Below are 23,995 nucleotides of genomic sequence, written 5' to 3'. Positions count from 1 at the left end.
ACCCTCGTTTGTGAAGCAGTCCGGCTTAAAACAACACTCTACTACAACAACCCTTCCTCTTCTCTAAAGCAACCCAACATGGCCTCGCCCCCTTTGTTGCATGTTCTCGGGGACAGGGTTTATGTAAATTTTAGGGTTAGTGATGTCACTAACCCGGGAAGAAGCTTGTTGTAGTCCTTGCCAGCCATTTGTTGTAGTCCTTAAACAGCGAATTCTTTAAAAGAAAATATCTCCCTTTGCATTGAACTTTGAGCGTTGTAACTTTGCAGATGTTTATGCTCAAACAGCAATATTACACACTAACTAAAGTTGAAAAAAAAAAATCATAATCAACCGCCCCTTTTAACCCAAAACATGGCTTTAACTATGGAGTCAAGTCTGGATAAATATGTATGAATATTCTCCTGTGAAACAGTCTTATTTTGTCTGTAACAGTAACACAACACCCTTGTTCCCCTGCTACCTTTTCACATCTGTAACACCATTTCACTCCACGCACAGAGTACATCTCATATAAATTTTATATGTTGTTTTTGTTACATTCATTGCCAGTAAATGTTCACATGCGTAATTGTATTCACATGCTCCATAAAAAAAAAAACAAATGCACTTTTTGGTCAAAATAGCAATTTGGCAAGTTAATTAAACAACAATACTGACAAAAAAGCCCTCCACATTTGAACACTGAAAGTCTGGCCTAATGAAAACCAAACAAACAAAAAAAACTGCACACTGTTGTACAGCTAATTTTCATCATAGGTGAATGTTTACTTATTTGAGAAATACTTAAATTCTACATTATAGACGAATAATTTATTATTTATATAATGTAGCTTCTTTTAAATAATAAAAAAATCCATTTAACATATTATGGTATGGTTTAAAAAAATGCTAATGTATTTCCCTCGCATAGACATTAGCTACTAAGATTTTTATCTAAAGTCTATTATGGACCATAAGTGTGTACTGATATTTGTGGGTAAAATGTAAAAAAGGTAAAACTCTTACTGTGGTCCGAAGTCCAGTGTGGACGGATCAAACTGGAGCTGTCTCCTACTCTCCTGCACATAAAACGAGGAGCTGAGGAGGAGAAACGTAAGAAAGAAATGTGAATGTCACGAAGATTGATGCTTTTTACATGAAAAAGTGCTTTAAAAATTACAAAGCAAGAGAATCAAAACCACCAGGAAGGTTTAAGAGCGAGTCTCTGGGGAAGGAAGGAATACTTTGTATAATACGCTGAAAAGTGGATACATATGATCAAATCAAAACAATATGACTATGCAGCCCATGTAGTATTATGTAGTACAATGTAACCAAGCACTTTAGACTCCATTCAAGTTAACTGCAGATCTCATTATGCAAAACTCTTATTTAAATCAGCGTTAATAACTAATTTTGTTGTCGTTGTTTTTTGCCTGGACGAACATTTCACTAGTTCGACAAAGCAAAAGGGAATTTACTTTTTAACACAATGTTATCGTTTCACATGCATGAATGTTAAAAAACCACAAACAGGGCATAGATTGTTGGCAGTCTCAGGGAGTGACTTCATTCTTCCTTAGAAACGCTCATACTGCATTTACAATACATGAGAATATTATGATTTAGTATGAACATTAGAGAAAGATGGAGAAAAGCCAAATGAACGTCCATCAGTTATCAAGTTAACCCAATACAACACAAAATTCAAAGTGAATTATAATAAATAAGGTTTGTAAAAATCATACACTTAAACCTTGTAACAAACACCAGAGAGGTTTAATGAAAACTACAACAAGTGTGGCAAAAGGGTGACAGGAAACTAAAAACAACAGGAAGTTAAAGTGGGCAGCAGGGCAAAGCAGACTAAATGATCAACACCTTTGTTTATGCTCTCCTAATACTTCATAAATTGCCTGTTTCTCTGAAAACACCTACTAATGCAGGTGAACAGGGCAAAAAAAAAAAAAAAAAGCTATGAAATTGTTCTGAGAAGTTTTGTAGTTGTTTTGAGATGAACAAGCTGAACGAGTTTTGGTACTGTGAGATAAACATGTCCTTATGTTTACTGAAATGAAAAACTGTGTAAAAATTCATTTTCAAATTGTGATGTAGATTCTAAAAATCCCAAATCCTTTCTACTTCATGCTTAATTTCAGGGGTTGTGGGCTCAAGTACTTGTATGAACTATTTTTGTTTATGTATGTATATAGACAGTACATTTACTTATTTTTTCCAAAGATTTTAACTGCAGATGTCACTGCATCATGCTTTCAAATATCATCATGTCTAAATTTAGAAGGTTCCCTGCATCAGCATTTCTCAACTGCAGAATCTTTAGCACCATGGCAAAATAAATTACATTCATATTTTATCGGAATTATGAATGCGAGTTCACAGTCTGCTTTTAAAATAATGCAATATAAAACATTTTTTGTCAAGTTGTCCTTGCAGGCTGCAGAGAAACCAAACCAAAATAAAATCCAGTGTAGTGTGATTCACAAACAAATTACTCCCATGAGCTGATTGCTTGCAGTGTAACAACACAAGCCGAGTAGCCTGATTCCTGAAACTGATGACTCTTCTGAGTTGGTTCTTTTAATAAATCCTTCAATAGGACAAAAATTACACAAATCAAATAAAAATACATTACAAATCAAAAGAATTAAAAGCTAGCGAATTGGAATTGAAGTTAAATGGTCAGTGCATTTGTGTGTGCAGGGTTGAAAACAGACATTATGGATGACGCATCCTGAAAATACATAAGCAAACACCTTTAAAACCAAATGTCTCAAAGCAATAATAGCTAATTTTGAGGAACTATGCAAATATCTATCATAACCAGATTGAAATAGTTATACATATATCTGTATCTATATATCTGTTGCATCATGGGGGAATCTTTCCTCTCAACACACTGTCAGGGGCTTGTCCAGGATTTCAACAGCTGGGATCTATGACATGAAGATGCACATATCAGTGGCCTTCATAACTGATTACCAAAAGAAAGAGGAGAACTCAAGGTATGAATCACTTCTGTACCAGTTCCAGGAAAGAACATATGAAACAAAACAACAATACGTTTATGTAGCATCAGAACTTCAGAGAACTTGTTTATAACTCTGAACAGCTTTCAAAAGTTCTCCATAAAAGGGAAAGGAACAAAGTAAATCAAACGTGGAGGACCTGGAAGAGCATCAAACATGGACTGATTTAAAAAAAATCAGAAAACAGAAAGGCCATGGGTTCCTGGGCCTCATATCCTCTGTCTGGCCATTATCACACTGGTAAAACACGGTCACATTATTAACCTTTATGGCAGTCACTTTAATCTAAATTCTGGACTACACAGAATTCAAGTCACTCAGTTAACTATCCCTGAGTGAGAGTATAAAAAGACACTGGGTAGATCTGATATCGGATCCAAAAGTTCATCAGCCGCCCATGTTATCAAATGGCAGCTGACAGGGGGTGAAAGCAGCTACAGAACCATGGTCCTGTCAAGAAATGTCAACAAAAACAATCAAGTGTGTTTGACTTTCTCTAAGGCACAATGTTGTACCCTGAACATATTGCCTGGAGGTAAAACTGAAATGTGCACTGGCTCCAAGAGTGAGTAAGATTCACTGAATCACTGCACAGCAAATACTGATTTGCATGAACATCAGATGATCAACTATCAAGTGCATTGATTTTTAACATGTGGGTACATAACATGCTGTCTATGCTGAAACAGGAACTACAGCATAAGAGTTTCAAGTGAGCTTATTTTTTCTTCAGTTATGTGTATGAAAGGCACTTCACCATTTGTCATTCCACTCTGTTATGGTTGGGAACCGAGAAACGGTTGGTTCCATTTCTTTAACAATACCAGAATTTAATCTTTCGTAAACTGTTCTCGTACCATGAGTGAAAAACAGAGCGCCAATGTAGTCTGAATCCTGAACAAATGACTCTTATGAATTGGTTCTTTTTTAGTGAATCAAACACATACAGCTTACAACTTTAACTTTGCAGTTATTGACTAGTTGTTCATTTGACATTTAGTTAAAAGGGTCATGAAATGCATATTATATATATATATATTTTATATATATCTAAATTTGTCGTCTAAAGGTAAAAGTGAACGCTGCCTCTTTAAAATCATTAGCTGTAGTGCAGTTGCGCGTGAGTTTGCAACTTCTCACCAGTTGGCTGCGTAGTCGCTGTTTGAAGATGCCGGCAGAAGCGAGTGGCTGTTTTGCAGAATGGAAATATTCCAATTACTTCACTTTTTTGACACAGGTAGGCAAAAACATTACGGCAAAATGTAAGCTATGTCCTAGGGAGAAAAAAAAAAAAAAAAAAAAAAAAAAACTGCGCGCGCTCTCTGAGAGACGGTCATCAGTCAGTGCGCTCTCAACCAAAGAGCACACACATAGCCGCCTCTCGCGAATGTCAGATTTTTGCGGTTTATTACACATAAACGTTCAAATACATACACAGTTATGTCAAAATGCCCATCCTGGCGTATATTCGCGTTGATTATGTGAATGTGAACAGTATGTGTAACAGCATATTGTCTCCGTCCATTAGGTCTAGTGACAGCAGCCTTTAAAACATGCTACTGTCTACTACTGTCTGTATTATAAATGATAATCAAACAACAAAAGAAAAGCTTTAATAAGGATTAATCTATATTTAATTTATACAGTTATGACTATGCAGTCATTTTATATTTAATTATTCAATTTCTGTGGTATTTTTACTTACTATTAGACCTACCTGGAAAAAAATATATAGCATTGCTTTATTTGTATTTTTATATATTTTTACCATGGTATTGAGTACTGTGCACTTTTGGTGGTATCGGTACCAACTACTAGATTTTTGGTATAGTGAAATCCCTATTTGTTACTAAAAAAATTACAATAAAGTATTAGTAAAAAGTATTAAAAAAGTATTATAAAGTAAATACAAGTATTATAGTATATGTTTTAATAAAGTTAAAATGTTTTAAAAAGCTATAAAAGGCTAAACTATTCCATGTTTGACTAAATTATTAAAAGAGTTTCCTTTCTATTGTCAAGGTTTATAGGGATTTTAAGAAGTAATTAGTAAGTTACTTATTGAGTAATTAAATTTTACTTTTTACTTTTCAGACAGAGTAATTAGAAAAGTATTTTAAATACAACATTGATGATGTAATTAGTAATTAATTACTTTTTTGAAGTAACTTACCCAACACTGTAGTTGACAAATGATAACTTACAGTGGAATCTTCCATAAAGTAAAGAACAGCAAATCATAACTATCACAACTATTCAGTTTGACTAAAACAGCCATACTGAAAAATATTATTGCAATAACTTTTTTTTTTTTTTTTTGAAATATATTTCAAAATGTTTTTTTTTATTCCTGTGATGGTAAAACTGAATTTTCAGCATCATTACTCCAGTCTTCAGTGTCACATGATCCTTCAAAAAAATCATTCTAATATGCTGATTTGCTGCTCAAGAAACATTTTGTTGAAACAGTTGTGCTGTAGCTTAATATTTTTATGGAAACTGTAATACATTTTTTCATTCTTTGAAAAGAAAGCTCAAAAGAACAGTGTTTATTTGAAATAATCTTTTGTAACAACAAAAGTCTTTACTGTCATTTTCGATCAATTAAATTTATCCTTGCTGAATAAATGTATTCATTTCTTTTTTTACCTTCTTTTTTAAATCTTACTGAAAGGGAATCAAGTTTACAACTAATAATTGACATTTCATCACACGCGCACACACACTACTTTGCTAGCAGTAGCATCACTTCCCATCACAAAAGAAAAAAAAAAAATGTTGATGTTTGAAATAGCGTACTGCTCATTTCCTGTGTGTGCTGAAACAGGAAGTTGTAGGCAATTTGAATAATGTGGGGGAGGCGTGTACAAATGACACTTAGAAACTGATCTGAGTTCAACTTTCTTTTAACGTTTTAAGCTGTGTGAGATCAGCGTACATAACGTGGTCTGCTCCAGCAGTCTGGTGACGTATGAAAGGGGGAGGGGCCAAACACGCTCTCCAAATCCAAAAACTATTTTAAAAAAATATGTTTGAAAAAAATATGTTTGAATACTCAAGTATCAATGGCATTGTTACCCAATTTATTATCCATCTTAATGAAACCCACATTTGAAAAGTTTCCATGATGAGAAGATAAAAATAACATAACATGCCTTCCCTGAACAGTGGAAATGCATGATGTTTATACTTTGAACAAACATGAGACCAAACAGAGAATATACACCTACTTTTTACCATTTTGAGTTTTGTGTTTTTTACCCTTTAAATAGTAAGAATAACACTGTTCTATCAACAGTGTGTATCTAGCCATCCTCAGCTGGAGCTTGTTTTGGATGTTTTGCAAGTAAAATGTATGTTCAAATGGATTCTTGTCCTTTCTCTTTATGCTTTAGCAGTGTGTTTTTTGGTTATTCACTGCCCTATGAAGCCCAGATGTGTGTCTGCTGATATTTTTCTGTACATTGGTCAAGGTGCATCTGTAAATGTCCACAAAACTTTTTCAGCAGTTTGGGAAAACAAAGGAAAAACAGAATAATGGAAATCTGCTGCTTCCAATCCTCTATAACAGTTGATCTCCAACTTTTGACTACAAATATATTCTCTGGTCATGCCTGAACATTCAAGTATATTATATTATATTATATTATATTATATTTAAAAATCCACAAACTAATATAAAACAAAAAGAACATTATCAGCCGTTTTAAATCAATTTAATAGATTTAGATTTGGCACAGGTTTGTGATAGGTGACCACGGTTACTGGCTACACAACAGTGGGTCACATGACAGAAGCAATAAACACACAAGCAATAAATGTGTTGCCACTAACTGGTGTCAATGTGACAGACGATGGTTGCCAAAACAAACACAGAAATCACACAATCATCCCACTACTAGGGCTGGACGATTAAGGCCTAAAATCAAAACCTCGATTAAATGAACATTTTACCTCGATTACAATTAATGAACGATTATTTTGTTTTTGTTTTTTTTGCCCTCATAGTTCATTGACATGGTTTGTACTGTAAATATGATTGACTATTAAAGGTGGGATATTTTTTTCCTATTGAAAGAGCGATCTGACATAACAGCTCACTTTCAGCAGTTATTTTATCTATGGTTTGCAATATTTCTTATAGATTTCTGCTCGTTGTAAATCAGATAAAGATAAATTAGCATAGTACCAGTATGCAATGAGAGCGATTGCGTGTGTGAATAAGTCATACCGTCTCTCTAATAATTGTGAAGCTGTGGGTTGTAAATAGTTACTTCAAAAGTAGAAAAATATATGCTATAATAACTTGAGTTTCTAAGCTACTTTAGTGATAAATCACAGGACAACGCTGACAACTTAGTTGCTGCTCCTCTCTGTGCGCGCGATCTTCACGTTTTGTGCAGCTACTGTTTGTATGAATGTTCGTGCCACAATGCACGATCACGGTAGCTCGAAATAATACACATCCAATTGTCTAAATTGCTTGAATGTCCAAACCGGCAAACTTTAAAACAAATACAAAGTTTTGTGAAGACGCAAGGCTCACCGCTCGCGCGCCATCTCTGTGTGTTGACTCTACGTTCACCTGCGTGTTGCTTTTATGCCACTGACTGGACGGGGCAGAGTCACGTGGCTACACACGCGGTAGTATGTTTTTATGGTGGAAGTATTAACAGGATTAAACAACTGAAATAACCGACATGGGAAAATTACATCGGTTAGAGGTTCTGAATTTCGGTTTCGATTACTTTTCAATTAATGGTCCAGCCCTACCCACTACAATTCAATAGAGGAAAATAAATGCACAATAAGCCCTTGGTTAAGGATGGCTAATTTGTTTTGACATTTGTTATTGTTCTTTTTTCAGTGAAATACACATACACGATAACACAAGCACACTGCCCTAAATATTAGTGTGCATGATCCAGAGAAGAAACATTGTGGAATGTTTTGGGCTTAATGGAATGTAGTTGATGCCAGGAGCTGAAGCTATTTGTAGTGTTGGCAGAGGGCAGAGGAAGAGATGAGAGGGCGTATCACAGCAGGAGGTGTGAAAATTAGCACTAGCAACCACAGAGAGAGAGAGAGCTGCAGAACATACTCTACACTATAGCTATCTTCAAATTGGAGCTTCAGGAGGCTATTATGCCACATTTACGAATGAGTTTTGGGGTCCACTCAGTCAGACAGACTGCTCTAGATGGGACAAACACGTCACAGTATCTCTACATGCAGAATTTCTGGAGACACATTCTAAGGAGTTGTTAGAATTGGCCTTTAAAGTTATTCTGGATTCAATACAAGTTAAGTTTGGAGGGTTTAAAGTCAAGATGAAATGGAAGTAGCGACAGATCTTTTTTTCTTTACTGTAACATACATTCAAGTATAAGGGATTATCATAAAAATAAAAATAAAAAAAAGTGTCAGTTGTTGATTGGATTTTGAGATGTGGAGGCAGATGATCGTGAGTTTCCAGGGGCAGGGTTTAAACTAGACATGCACTGGTTGACCAGCCATCACTCATTTTTTTAATATTATTTTGGCCGATCTCTGTTCCGGACTTGCACACAAACTGCACTGCATTCATTTACCAAACTGTCATTTGTGTAAAAATATTACGAAGTCTGTAAAAACGAAGTTAACACTGGCCAGAGTCAGGACACTATTTTAACGATCTAAGCGCATGGCGCAGGTGCACTTAGGGTGTGTCAAATCCACTTTTGCTAGTTTAACAATAGAAAAAAAATGGTTGGCACACCAGGCGTGTGGTCCAAAAGGGTTGTACCTAGTCTATTAATGAGTCATGGGTGTGTTTTGGGCATAACATGCAATAAACCAATGTCCCTTTAAAAGCCAGGTGCGCTTGCACCATGGCAGATTGCTATGTATATGTCTATGCAACATAGACACCCTCAACCTGACGAGTCAGTTTAAATACATGTGTGTACTGCCAAGATTGGTCAAATAATTAGCCAATTTCATTCGTCATTACTGCGAATAATTCTGATACATGCAATGACTATCCATTATGACATGCAGGCATTTTTATCTTTATATACACAATCATTTACATCGTAATCCTATTATTTTTAATATCTGGCATGTTTGTGTGCTGCTGTGCATGCAACAAGCAGAGTGTAGTTGCGTGTATACAGGCGCAGATTACTAACGCGCCCTTTAAATAACAAAATAAAAATAAAAAAAAAACTGAACCATTGACTTTAGACCAGGTTTTTGTCGGTCAATGGCGCAGTCATTTTCAGTTACCTCAAAATAGCAACATGCCAACAATGCAACTCGTTTTCAGACCAGCGTGGCCATGGGTGAACAGATGGGCGTGAGAGCATTTGCTATTTGAAAAACGTGGACGCTGGACATGAAGATGATAACTGCGTCGGGCTGAAACTAGCAAAAAACAATTGCGTCACATTGATGCGCTGGGTGTATGATAAAGCCCGTTGATTTCAATCATTTATTTATTTAGTAACGCCTGAGTGCCTTATAAAACCTTTCCTGACTTTAACAACATCTAAAAATTAACAACACAGGCCATAAAGAGCAGTCACTGCAGTGCACAGTCATTGTAGCATCACTTTCCCCAACCAAGAATGTTTTATGCAATAAAGAACAAATGTTCTCACAGGAGCTAGACTCCATTTACTTGTGTGATAAACATGGTGTAAGATCCTAAAAGCACTGCTGAAAATGTTCTAAGATTTGAAATAGTGGACAAACAGTGTAAACGCAATCAAGAATAATCTACAATTAGGCAAGAGTACTTTCAGTTACATTACACAAGATATGAAAACAACAAACCATCTAAATGTCCATACTTTCATATTTACAATATTGAAAATCTTTATATGGATCTGTTCACCAAAAACAATATTCAAATGTTTTGTAAATCTTTAATCCAAAAACTCAGATTAAAGTTTTAGATGACTTGTAAAACATTGCTTTCTGAAATTCTCTGACAAATCTCCTTACTTTTTTTTTTGTATTAATCTATAAATCAGTAATGGTCTTCATTGCTGGTGGTAGTGTGAGATTGTCTTATGTTTGAATCATTATTTTCTGTAATTATTTTTGTGCAGAAATAGGCTTTCCCCCAAAATATGTTTCACACATACTAAATAACAGACTGTCTCATTTATCTCATGAGAATGAACAGACTCGAGAAAGAAGTTTACAGGATTAATTGGCAGGTTCTGGTAATTAAAATTGTAAAATTAAGCTGACAGCGTGTTCGAAAATCAGTTAAAATAATTAAATATATAAAATTGTTAAATTATTTATATTATCATTTATTTCAAGAATAATCAGCTAAATCTCAAAACTTAAATACTAATGTTTTATTACAGATTTGTATGTAATCCACTCAATTTGTCAAAACATCTGGCAAAAAGACCAATCCAACATTCACATAGCTTGCATAAAGCAGTTTTTTAAATCTAGCAAAGATTCTTATTTTCATTGTTCTTTGATAAATAACAACAGACTTTGGTGTTCTGACCTGATCAGAGAAAATAAGTTCAAACAACATTGTACACAGCTTGAAAATGAAATAATATTTTCTGCCAAATAAAACAGAAACCTCTTAAAATGTGTTGCAAATCCAAAGCTTTATAACCATGTTGCCAAGTGCTTTGTATCTTTGCTTTCAAAAGAGACTTCATAATATAGAATAATGTGTTTTATAAGCAGATAAAATAATCCATAAACAATGTTAAAATTCTAAACCTACTCAAATTCATGTGTCCCCTATAGACCTCAGACAACCCATAAACATGATCTCTTTCTCTTTGCTCTGCATGCAGTAAGATAGTCAATAATCTCCAATACACAGTCAGCTGCCATCATAGCCACCCTGCCAACAGATGCACAAACGCAAGGCCAAAGTTCAAAGAGCAAACTCTGAACACCAGTAGTATTAGTAATAGAATTATATACTCTTCCAATAGTGGACCACACACATGGAATATTATTTTTTCTTAAATAACGAATATAATCCATTGCAGGTATTTATTACAATGCAATCAATCCATGTAGTTTCTCAAGCCCTTGTATCTTGAATGCACTACAGTTTTCTGTCCTATCTATGCACATTCTTCTTGCTTAACACTGCATTAATGCTGTAAGTCCAATGCCCTGACAAGCTCAATGCTTGCTAATGTTACATTTCTAGGGAGTTATACATTAAAAGATAGCCTCCAGATGACCTCTGTGTTTAGGGTATACTTTTTTTTTGGACAGATCAATATAAGAAATTTAGAAACATACGTAGAATAATGAGTTTTTGATTCTACAGTGTTAGACTTTTGTCTAATACAAAAGCAGTGTGGTCAAACGATTTCACTTCTCTGTTCGGACTAGCACGGTTCTGCTTTCCTGCAAAAGACTGTTACAACCATGCTGCATACATTAATAATGAGCATCCTGTTGCTCTTTAGGTAACAGATTATGTGCCTTGGAATTAAAATGGTATTAACTAATTCCACCACATCCCCTATTTGTTGTGTTTATTAAATACATTGGCTAACCTAATCATGCTGATACAGCTACCAATAAGTGTTGTAGTATTCTCAGTTCAGTTTAACACATTACCAGCCTTTTAACTACATTTACGTACTCATACCTGTAATTCCATACATTTTCCTCATAATTGCAAAGTTGTGAAAGAAAAAGGCGAAAAAGGGCAATGAAAATGGAGATCCAAGCCTACATAAATAATAGACTGTATAAACATAATATATAATAAAAAATGACTATTTTTAGATTGTATTATCATATATTAGTTTGCCATAATGAAATTATTGTTATTATCATTCATTATTTTTATTATTATTCTTATTACATGAGTAGTATGACTATGCCATTCGTTATGCACTGTTACATGACGCTTGACAGATTTCATTTAAATTTGGTAATTTCTGCTCATTCAAAAACTCAATTTAGACCAATCAGAAGATACCCAGCATCACCCTCAGCTTTATTTAAAAGTGCAAAGTTCCCTTTTAAAATGGAACAAATATTAAAACTAAAATTAAAATGAAAAATGATGGATAATTGAGTTTGACACTAAACAATTTTTAAAGATGGCATTCATTTTCTGCATTGAATGTTTTTGTTCAACATCCATGTTACAGCAAGTGTGTGAAACTGCACTTTTCTGTTGATACAGGAAGTGAGCCTTGTTGATGCTGTTGTGTTAAAAGCAGCCATTGTGCTTGGTGATAGTCCCTGATTAGGACTTAATCATAGAGCATGCTGTTACCCCGAGTCAACAATGAAAAGACTGCTACAGCCAGATAGCAGAATGAGATCTACAGAGTTGGGGATGGGTAGCATGAGAGGATGTGGCAAAGAGACAATGAATAGGGGGGGGGGAGAAAAGAGAAAGTAAAAAAAAAAAAAAAAAAAGACAGTTGCAGTTACTAAAATAGAGTGTGAACGAAATTTGCATGCACAACCACAGATACTTTTAGTCTTCTTTGAATATGACCAAATACACAAATTATCCAAAGTTTATGATGGCAATAACTCTATTAAAATAAATATCACTGGCTTGAAGTCCACACTTCATGATTTTCATACAATTAACAATTAATGAAGTCAACTAATTTCTTCTCCTGCAGAATTCAAGCAACCAATACATGAATCACTCATCAGCTGAACTGCTTTTAGTGATATAGTCGATCTCCAAGTAAGTGAGGGAATGAGGCTTGAGTAAGTGTGGAAATGAGACAATAATTCTAAACACTAGCCGGATTTCCATCCATTTTTTTATGGGAATGTTGGGATATTGCAGAAATAAATGTTGAATAGAAACATCAAGATGCAAATACTACTTCCAAAATGCATACTGAGCAAAATGTATATGCTTGCTTTTTTCTTCTGTAAGAACTGATGTGCATGAACTATAATGGAAACGCATTTACCAAATACATTCCTAGATGTACATCAAAAAATCCTCATCATGTGATTTAATAATTTGCTACTATTACCTTCCAACTTTCATCTGGTATAAGGGAAATATAGACCTCATCAGAATATCAATGAAAGCCAATTACATTTCCTGATGTGTGTAGATGTATGTAGAAACATATCCAAGGAAAACAACAGAGGAACTGTTACAGAGCCTTGTGGCACTCCATACTTTGCTTGTCTTAGATGACAGTTCCTCACACAAACAATATAGTGGCAGTCAGACCAAAAAATTGTTTTTTTTTTTGGTTTTTTTTGGTAAAAATTTTTGACAGGAAAGAAGGAAATGTTATCAAGAATGAACCACAAGCCAGGACTCGAACTCGCCCAAAGCGAGTAAACACATTTCGCACAAAGCGCTCCCTATTTATCAAACTGCTGCCCACATAGCTATAGCTCTGACAACAAATGGGATCTTAAACAACTTAATGAAAGTAACTTTGGATAAAAGCATCTGCTAAATGAGAAAATGTAAATACATATGTCCACAAATGCCAATAATATTTCTCTAATCTGTTGTGAGAATGAGAATGTTGTGATCTATGGTGTCAAAGGCAGCGCTAATCTTTAAAGGTACGAGAAAAGAGATGCAAGCATGGTCAGATGATATAAGAAAACATAGCTGTAAACAATGTGCCATCTTGCAGGCTTGTGCTAAAATTTATATTTTTCCATAGGCACTTTGTTTACATACTGTGCTCTTATTCATATCTTGCTATTGAAATGCTGTTAATAAAACAGTGTGTGTTGATCTTAGGTCATGCCAGTCACATGAATGCAAATGTAGAGTAAACGGAAAGCTGGTGTCCTCAAGAGGCTTAGTTAAAACAAACCAGCCCTGCCTTCATAAAAATGTTTAGGGGTTGACACAATAGACCACCACAAACTTATGTTACCTTTTTATTTCCTTAAAAAGTAAAAACTTTTGTTCTTCAAGTTTTTGGCATGATCATTTTATAAACTATGTTATATAAAAAAAAATTGGGCTACTCTAGGCAAGTCTCAAAGGGACGATGTTTTTAAGAGAAATTCTCACCTCTCCTCTCGAGGAACATTCTCACTGTGCTGCTCCTCTGCCTGGAAGGGAAAAAAAATATATTTTGTATATTCAGTAAATAACAGCATATTACATTGGTACAGCTATGAGGTTTAGAATAACACTTTTTTTTCTTTTTTTTTTTTGATCAAATAAATGCAGACCTGACCCCAAACTTTTGAACAGCAGTGCAAGTTATGAATAAATGTAATGTGTAAGAAATGTATGTATTACATTCCTTCACTTAGCATTGCAAGTAAACGTGTTGCCTAAAAAAAAAAAAAAAAAAAAAAAAAGCATAAAACTGGAAACAGAAACTTATAAAGTCAGAGTACTAGTATACTTGAGCTGACTTTATTTTAAAAAGCAACACTACTGAAAGGGAACACTGTACCATTTCAACACATACAGGTGCTGGTCATATAATTAGAATATCATGAAAAAGTTCATTTTTTTATTGTAATTTATTTAAAAAAATGAAACTTTCATATATTCTAGATTCCCTACATGTAAAGTAAAACATTTCAAAAGTTTTCTTTTTAAAATTTGTTGATTAGAGCGTACAGCTAATGAAAGTCCAAAATCCAGTATCTCAAAATATTAGAATATTTACATTTGAGTTTCATTAAATGACCATCCCTACAGTATAAATTCCGGGTATCTCTTGTTCTTTGAAACCACACTAATGGGGAAGACTGCTGAATTGGCAATGGTCCAGGAGACAATCATTGACACCCTCCACAAAGAGAGTAAGTCACAGAAGGTCATTACTGAATGGGGTGGCTGTTTACAGAGTGAAATATCAAAGCATATTAAATGCAAAGTTGACTGGAAGGAAGAAATTGGGTAGGCAAAGGTGCACAAGCAACAGGGATGACCGCAAGCTTGAGAATACTGTCAAGTAAAGCCGATTCAAACACTTGGGAGAGCTTCACAATGAGTAGAATGAAGCCGGAGTCAGCACATCAAGAGTCACCACACTCAGACATCTTCAGGAAAAGGACTACCAAGCCACTTCTGAACCAGAAACAATGTCAGAAGCATCTTACCTGGGCTAAGGAGAAAAAGAACTGGACAGTGAACAGTGGTCGAAAGTCCTCTTTTCAGATAAAAGTAAATTTTGCATTTCATGTTGAAATCATGGTCCCCGAGTCTGAAGGAAGACTGGAGAGGCACAGAATCCAAGCTGCTTGAAGTCTAGTGTGAAGTTTCTGAAGTCAATAATGATTTGGGGGGGCCGTGACGTCTGCTGGTGTTGGTCCATTGTGTTTTATCAAGTGTAAAGTCAATGCAGCCATCTTCCAGGAGATTTTGGAGCACTTTATGCTTCCATCTGCTGACAAGCTTTATGGAGATGCTGATTTCCTTTTCCAGCAGGACTTTAGCACCTGCCCACAGTGCAAAAACTACTTCCAAGTGGTTTGCTGACCATGATATTACTGTGTTTTATTGGCCAGCCAACATGCCTGACCTGAATCTATGGGATATTTTCAAGAGAAAGATGAGAAACAGTCGATCCAACAATATACAGATGATCTGAAGGCTCAATAGTGCCTCAGCAGTGCCACAGGCTGATCACTTCCATGCCACACTTCACTGATGCTGTAATTTGTGCTAGGAGCAAGTCATTTGCTGTAATATGTCCTGCCGATCAAGTATTGAGTGCACAAAAGAACATACTTTAAAGAACTTGAACTTTTCTGTTTAGCAAATCCATTTTTTGATTGATCTTAGGAAATATTCTAATATTTTGAGATACTGGATTTTGGACTTTCATTAGCTGTACGCTCTAATCATCAAAATTTAAAAAAAAAACTTTTGAAATGTTTTACTTTACATGTAGGGAATCTAGAATATATGAAAGTTTCATTTTTAAAAATAATTTACAATAAAAAAAATGAACTTTTTCATGATATTCTAATTATATGACCAGCACCTGTATACTATTGCATAATCTGCCTGTAGCACATCATAGGCAATTTAATGAAATAGCCACTTAATAGAGAGCCTTGAATCCATGACTGGCGAGTGTTACAACAGGGTATCCATAGGAACTAACGATAGCCCTCCAGGCATACAATGGATGTATATAGAGGCCACTTGGTCGCCTGGTGTCAGATGACTAAGTACACATTTTACAATGATTGGATGAATATGCTTGCAGGGTTTCAATTAGAGTCTTCCTCAAACTAGAAAACATGCAGTGAATCTGTAGACTTTCCATTTAGTACTTACTATAGCTATCAGAATGCATTGAGAAAATGCAGCATCCATCCATCGTCGGGTGAGGGTGGTTCTCTTTAAATGGAATGCTGCAGGTCTACTCAATCACTCTTGACATCTATATTGACTACAAATGAATCAAAGTCTATTTATGGCTCTGCTTTTAACCGGTTGTCTAGCCGATAATGTGTTTCTTATATAGAAAGCTGTTTGTGCATTTGACCTTAAATTTTATAATTCATTTTAATTTTATTTATTTATTTTGTTCAAGTTCTTATATCAAAATCCAGATTATTCATTTAACACACCAGTCATGCTAGAACAAACCCCAAACACGATCCACCATGGTATTATTAAATCTAAATGCAACATACACTGCCCGGCCAAAGAAAAAGTTGCTGTTTGGATTTTAATAGGCAAATACTTAAGATTTTATGAATGGATCATTATTACAGTGTTTCTAGCATGTTATATGTTTGGCAACGGTCTTTTAACTCTTAAAGATGGAGGGTGTAGCTTTTCATTTCTTAAACAACCATGTAGGAAGACACATCATGGCCATATTCCAGAATGACAATGTCAAGATTCACCAGGGTTAAAATTGTGAAAGAATGGTTTAGAGAGCATGAAAAATCATTTTCTCACATGAATTGGCACCTCTGAGTCCAGACCTTAATTTCATTGAAAGTCTTTGGGATGTGCTGGAGTAGACTTTACAGAGTGCTCACCTCTTGCATTGTCAATACAAAATCTTGACCAAAAATTGATGCATGTCTTGATGGAAATAACATCACAACATTTATTTCCATCGAAAGGTGCATAATTTTTTGGTCAAAATCATGTATTGACAATGCAAGAGGTGAGCACTCTAAAGTCTCCTCCAGCACATCCCAAAAACTTACAGTGAGGTTAAGGTCAGTGCAAATTCATGTGTGAAAATGATTCTTCATGCTCCCTCCCAACAATTCTTTCACAATTTGAGCCTGATGAATCTTGACATTGTCATCCTAGAATATGGCCATGATACATCTTAATACATGGTTGTTTAAGAAATGAAAAGCTACAAACTCCATCTTTTAGGGTTAAAAAAAACATTGCCAAACATATAACATGCTAGAAAAATAATAATCACTGTAATAATGATCAATCCATAGACTCTTAAGTATTTGTCTATTAAAATCCAAACAGCGACTTTTTTTGTTTTGGCTGGGCAGTGTAGTTTAAAACTAAAATAAAGCACTTTTCCTCAAGTAAAAAACAGCTCAACAATATTTTAGAAAAATATTATTATTTTATATGCTATTAATAACATGGACTTCCTCTGATATAGAGCCTAAGGGAAAGTTGCCCTATTGAACTTTAGAATGATTCAGTTACACTGTAAAGAAGTGTAACCCACTTTCTTATGACTTTCCTGTACTGCTATTTTCCAGTTATATAATGAGCCACAGCAGAACATACTGACAGCTATTAAACAGCCAGGTCATTTAAATATTCCCCTGATGTTGACTAGGGGGAAAAAAAAGAAGAAGAAGAAGAAAAAAAAAAAAAAAAAATTAAAAAAATACTACAATCTGATCTATTTTTCTTCAAAAAAAAGGAAGAGTCAATTCCCATGCTGCATTTCTTTTGTTTTTAAATGTGTCAGCAGCAATGAGTTTCACTATGACATTTCCATGTGGCATTAAATAATGCTTACTACATATTAGTGCTTTTTTATTGCTGTCAATTGATTACAAAAGAACCAATTAATTATAAATTTTTTTGTGATTAATCACGATATTTAACATGCAGTTAGAAATATTACAGAAATTGTAAAATGTAAAATTTTTACTGATTCACATCAGGTTTGGGTATTTTGACATAACTGTGTGTGTATTCGACCATTCAAGAGCAATAAGATGTGAAAGAGAACTGATTTTGCGATCGCATGCTGGATCGCAACGTGGATTTCTGTGCGCTCTTCAGCTGTGTATCAGTCAGCGCGAACACATTTCTTTTTCACGACTTATCATGCTTAACTCTTTTTAACATCAAGTACGTCCGCTCTTTATTGTCTCATTCATGTGTTTCATTACTCTAAAGTAGAACTGTCAAAAGTACCGACTTCAGTACCAATCGGTACTGAAATTTTAAAAATGTGACGCTTTGAGCGCTGTTGAGTGGATTCGTAAACATCTCTGACCGGCCACTGTGTTGACACGATCATCTGATATGTCTGTGATTGGCTACAATGATCAACGCATGGGAGCGTTTGAAAGCACACAGAAGTGTTTGAAAATGAAAGCGTTTTGAAAGCAGGAGCATTTGAAAGCAGGCATCTATCAACGGACTGGTCCGCAATAAAAGCCTGCTTTCAAATGCTCGCGTGTGTATCTGTGTAAGCGCTCGGTGAAGAGTGTCATTGATGACTATTTACAACGTTTTTGAAGCATTGATCATTGAAGCCAATCACAGACATATCCGATGAGCGCATCAACACAATGGCCAATCAGAGGTACATGGTACCGAAGTCGGTACTTTTGACGACTCTACTCTAAAGTGTCAATAGTGCATTGATTCAATAGAATAGAAATTGAATAAAGTAATCAAATGTTAAAATCAAATGTTAATCAAATGTTAAAAAAAAAAAAAAAAAAAAAAACAGCAGTCTTCACTGTATAAAATTAAATACAGATTAATCCTTATTAAAGCTACAAAATCTACTGAAAGCTAATTTTTTTGAGGTATCAACCTCAAATTTGGAACACAACTTGTTTGTATTTATGGCTTTGATATTTTTCACAGTTTTAGAGAAAAACATGTTTTGGAAAATATGGAAGTTTATTTTTTTTAAAAACTTTTATTCACTTCAGCAATAACCTGACAAGTGTCTCTTTAAAAAAAAAAAGAAAAAAAAAAGACCAAAGTTAAAATTTATGACAGTTTAAATTGGAAATTTCATTTTCAGGTCTATGCTTAAAAAGTGAATAAATGGATTATAACTACTACATAAATATAATTTGCTAACATAAAATCCCTTAAAAATACAAAATTTAAAATAAAACGTTATCAAACTAAAATATAGTACATTCATTTCACTGAAATAAAAAATAAATTCTATCATTTTTCACCACCATGCGAGGAACACCAGACTATGTTGACAAGGATATTCTGTGAAACATAATTTTTACAAAATGTTGTGTGTTTTTGTCCATTCAGCATGATCACACACCAAAAAGGGACTCAAATCGGTGGTGAAACACTGTCAGAGAACTGGCTTTCTGTGGACACATTTTACAAACAGCGTGCCAGAATTGACTTTGCATCTTATTGCACTTCAATGGTTTAAAAGCACCTAAATGAATGTCTGGTTGACCATAGAACAGGCCTACATGCGGACCATTCTCAGTCGGCTGCTCTTTTTCGCTTTGCAGAGCTGGTGAGTGGAACCAGATAGTGTGATCATACTGTAAAGCTGTAGGATGTCATGAAAAAAAAAAAAAAAAAAAAAAAAGATTTTGCTTTAATTACGTTAAATATTTTTTTAACACATTAAATATTAACCACAGAAATTAACACACTATTTTTGACAGCCCTACTACATATAAATATTAAGTGCAGATTGATATAATAACATTGCATCCAACTCCACGACTGTCAAACCAACAAACTAAGCCCCTTTAAACAAATGGAGAACTATAAATGGAATTTTCCGTTCCCTTTGATTGTGGCCATTCTCAAGCAATAAGACAGGTCGCTTGTGTAACTGTTAACCACTAAAATGGCAAATTGTCTGTCAATCTCTGAAGCAGCAACAGTCTCGATGCATGTTTGTGTGGCTTTAGCTTCCGGCCCAAAAGGAAACAAGAAAAAAATATCTTTATCAAACTTTAATCAGTCTCGTGTGCCTGATCATGATCAACAACAACAACAAAAAAAAAAAATCCACCACCATTAGAAACAGCACACCTTTATTACCGTGCCAGGTGTTTGGCTCAAATGCCAATGACATCATGTTTTGCATAGCTCTATAACCAGTATGTTCATTCAAATTAATATTTAATCATACAACCTATGCATTACCTCTTCAGCATAGCACAGCAACTCTTCTGTACATGTTATTCTATCGTGTTTTTTCTATAAATATGTTATCTTATTATTCTGTCACTAACTATTATTCCACTGTGGACTGGAAACATCTTATGACAAATGCAAATCTGTGTGCGATCATCAATTAAAAAAAACTCTTACTTTCTAATAACTTTAGTCACAGGGAGGGAAAGTAAGGTGTTTTATTTTATCTCATGTACAACCGGCTTAACCATTTGAAGTGTACACCTCAAAACCAGTGTTATTTAACCATCATTTAGATACTACTATAGTTTTATTAATATTTATTTTATATTATCTGTTTTAGCAATTTTGGGGTGAGTTTTGAAATTATTATTATTATTATTTTTTTTTTTTAAATGTGTCTATAGTTTTTAATTTCAGTTTTAGTACATCAAATTAAACTAATGAAAATGAGAAAAGTTATCTTAATTGGCAACTAGAATAAGTTATAAATCATTTTTATTTCAATGTAGTTAACATTTTATTTCAAGTAATGAAAATGTTTGCAGTTTTAGCTTTAACTATAACAATCATGCCTCAAACTCACATTTAGCTTTTAATTAGATTCATTAACAGACAAAACATTTAGCATTCCATGAGTTAAAACAAAGGTCATTAAAACTCAAAGACATCAGTTATTGACCTAACTTGAATGGATAATTCACACAAAAATTGAATTTTTTCCTCCTTTTATCTGTGAAACACAAAAGACGATGTAAAGAAGAATGTTAGGGACATTCTTCATTGAAGTGAATGGTGACTGAGCCTTTCATTCTGCCTAACATCACCTATTGGGTTCCACTGACTGAAGAAAGAATGTCATACAGGTTTGGATTCTTGGAACAACACTAATTTCATTTTTGGTTGACATTTCCCTTTAAAGGGACAGTTCACCCAATATTGAAACCATCATTGTCATCATTTACTCACCCTCAAAAAAGATATTTTGAGAAATGTCTCTGTGGTTTTTGGTCCATACAAAGTCAATAGTCACCAAAACAATTTGGTTAACAAGTTTCTTCAAAGAATCTTGTGTTTCGCAGAAGTCAGTCAAATAGGCATGAGGGTGAGTAAATGACAGGATTTTCATTTCTGAGTGAACTATACCTTTAAGAATTCCATTTAATACTTTATATTATAATTCACATAGATTTCTTTATAAATATGCTGCTTGGAATTAATGCCCGTTTGTTATTTGAAACGAAAACATGAGATCGTGTAAAAAATAACTATTCTGTTCTTTCAGGATCCCAGAGTCCTTAAAGAAAGATGCCTCCCTGTTCCCGCCTCCACATGGAAACGTATTTCACCAAGCTAAATAAACAATCGCCCTGCCCATATAAGCACTGCAAAAATCAATACTAAGTCACACCGAAATATTCAAATGAAAGAATAAAGTTGTTTATATGGTTTACCACCTTTGCAAATGCAACAACAGCACATTGCACCATGTCTCGCACGTGCTCTCAGCTCACAATGAAGTGAAGTTGCACTGTAATAAAAACGTCCAGCTTATGACGTCATGTTTTTTTAACCAGCTCACATACCTGCGATGGCATGAAGAAGTCTGCGTCCTCAGCCTGCCAAACTTCAACCACGCTGGACATCTGAGTCAGAGCTTCAAAAAGAAAGAATGACAAACATATAGATCATCAAGCGAGCAGATCAACAACAAACACCAGGCCAATTCTTGTCGCTAAACAAAAATACAGGAAATTCGAAAATGACACTAGTGCTTGTCTTATAATGCGTTATCTAATATGACTGGTGTGCAGTAGTTGAACAGTATGAAGTGTGGATGACAAAGGCGTGAAATTGAACGGACAAGCTATTTTAGTCCAGAGCTCACACCATGACAACAATCCACATACATGCAGCTGGAAACACATTTAAATGTGCAGTAATACCGTTCTTAGCTTGTGTTTTCTGTTGCGAACATCGGATATACGCTTAGTTCCCATAGACTGCTCTGAATAACAGCTGTATGAAGCTATATGAGCTTTGTAGCATTAACACAGGAAATCGAACAAAACCAATAACTGGCCAAAAAATGCTTAAGCCGTGTATCTTCATATTTGAATCAAAAGATAAATCCTTATGCAGATAGATAGACGATTGAAACCCCAAATAAAATAGATCAGATTTCGGGTAAATATTGTGCCCTTTTAGCATAACGAGTGCACTTGAATACTTGTCAAATCAGCCCTCGGCAGTTCCTCCGACATTTTCACACTCGCGTTGCATTCGTGAACTAACTAAATTAGACGAATCTGCCTCCCTCACCTTGAAACTGAGCTCCTCCGTGTTGAATGTACGGCAATAACAGCTGTAGGAGTCGCAGAAGGACATTAATCCATGTTTTTCTGTGCGTGAAGTCCCTTTGGCTCGCCATGCTGGCTGTGCTGAGCTCCCTGGCTTCACTTCTTTCTCTTTCTCTCACACCCTCCCTCCTTTCTCAGCAGTGCCTATCTGAGTGTGAGTGTCGCCCACTACAGCCAGACAGGCCATCTACACTGTGAGCGACGCAACAATCTACAACAAAACTGCTGCAAGCGTGCGATGCATAATGTTTTGTTGCGTCGCTATCAGTGTAGATGGGGAGAGATGGTACACTTAAACAGTTCAGATCAGATGCCATATTTCTATAATATTCACAAATTAATGGAATGATATTAACCCTTGAGATATCCTAGATTTTGGCCATTGGAAAAAAAATATTGACAAAAATATTATATTAAATATTACACATTTACTTATTTCCGCCACATAAGAAAAACATGCTTTTGTAAAATTATGACTTGTTTTTGAATCATTCCATACAAAGAAGTGCATAGAAATATACAAATGCACATAGCATCACTGGTGCAGATCTATACTAAATAAATACCAGTTATTCAAAACGATCTTTATAGGTTTTGGTTTGTGTAAACTGCTGTTTAAATGTACTCGTTTATGGATTAATAAAACCTGCTTTAATAATAAACCCTTAAAACATCCAATTATGTTTTTGTCATTGGAAAAAAAAACAACTATATATTATTTAAAAACTACACATAACAAAAAAACAACAACAAAAAAAAAAAACTTCCAACTATGTACATGTATTTTTGAAGCAGAAAAGCACAGAAATATGCAATCATTCCCCCCACCCCCTTTACGTGCACATGAACTTTAATGACATCCCATTCTTAATCCGTAGGGTTTAATTTGGAGTTGGCCCACCCTTTGCAGCTATAACAGCCTCAACTCTTCTGGGAAGGCTTTCCACAAGGTTTAGGAGTGTGTTTATGGGAAATTTTGACTTTACTTTGTGCTTTACACCACTGCATCCGACGCTTTGCATTGCACTTGGTGATGCAAGGCTTGGATGCAGCTGCTCGGCCATGGAAACCCATTCCATGAAGCTCTCTATGCACTGTTCTTGAGCTAATCTGAAGGCCACACGAAGTTTGGAGGTCTGTAGCTATTGACTCTGCAGAAAGTTGGCGACTTTTGCGCACTGTGTGCCTCAGCATGCGCTGACTCTGCTCTGTGATTTTACGTGGCCTACCACTTCGTGGCTGAGTTGCTGTTGTTCACAATTGCTTCCACTTTGTTATGATACCACTAACAGTTGACCGTGGAATAT

The 23,995-nt window shown here is 35.0% G+C and overlaps 1 protein-coding gene across 6 annotated transcripts in view; it reads right to left on the bottom strand.

Annotated features, from left to right (window-relative positions):
- Nucleotides 1–22,842, bottom strand: part of tmem131l (transmembrane 131 like) — a 57,068-nt gene extending 34,226 nt beyond the window's left edge. For 3 of the 6 annotated variants that reach the window (XM_051913555.1, XM_051913630.1, XM_051913717.1), the window contains exons 1-4: nucleotides 22,651–22,842; nucleotides 21,915–21,985; nucleotides 14,050–14,090; nucleotides 1,009–1,080 (exon numbers count right to left, since the gene is read on the bottom strand). In XM_051913555.1, coding sequence (XP_051769515.1) covers nucleotides 1,009–1,080; nucleotides 14,050–14,090; nucleotides 21,915–21,985; nucleotides 22,651–22,759 — 293 coding nt within the window. In that variant the 5' untranslated portion in view covers nucleotides 22,760–22,842. The remainder of the gene's footprint in view (nucleotides 1–1,008; nucleotides 1,081–14,049; nucleotides 14,091–21,914; nucleotides 21,986–22,650) is intronic. The other 3 variants (XM_051913804.1, XM_051913892.1, XM_051913976.1) reach the window with 1 other exon arrangement.
- Nucleotides 22,843–23,995: the final 1,153 nt, after the last annotated feature.

Source organism: Ctenopharyngodon idella, chromosome 1 (genome assembly GCF_019924925.1).
Source record: "Ctenopharyngodon idella isolate HZGC_01 chromosome 1, HZGC01, whole genome shotgun sequence".
Classification (NCBI taxonomy): Eukaryota; Metazoa; Chordata; class Actinopteri; order Cypriniformes; family Xenocyprididae; genus Ctenopharyngodon; species Ctenopharyngodon idella.
This window is presented reverse-complemented; position numbering and strand designations above follow the sequence as displayed.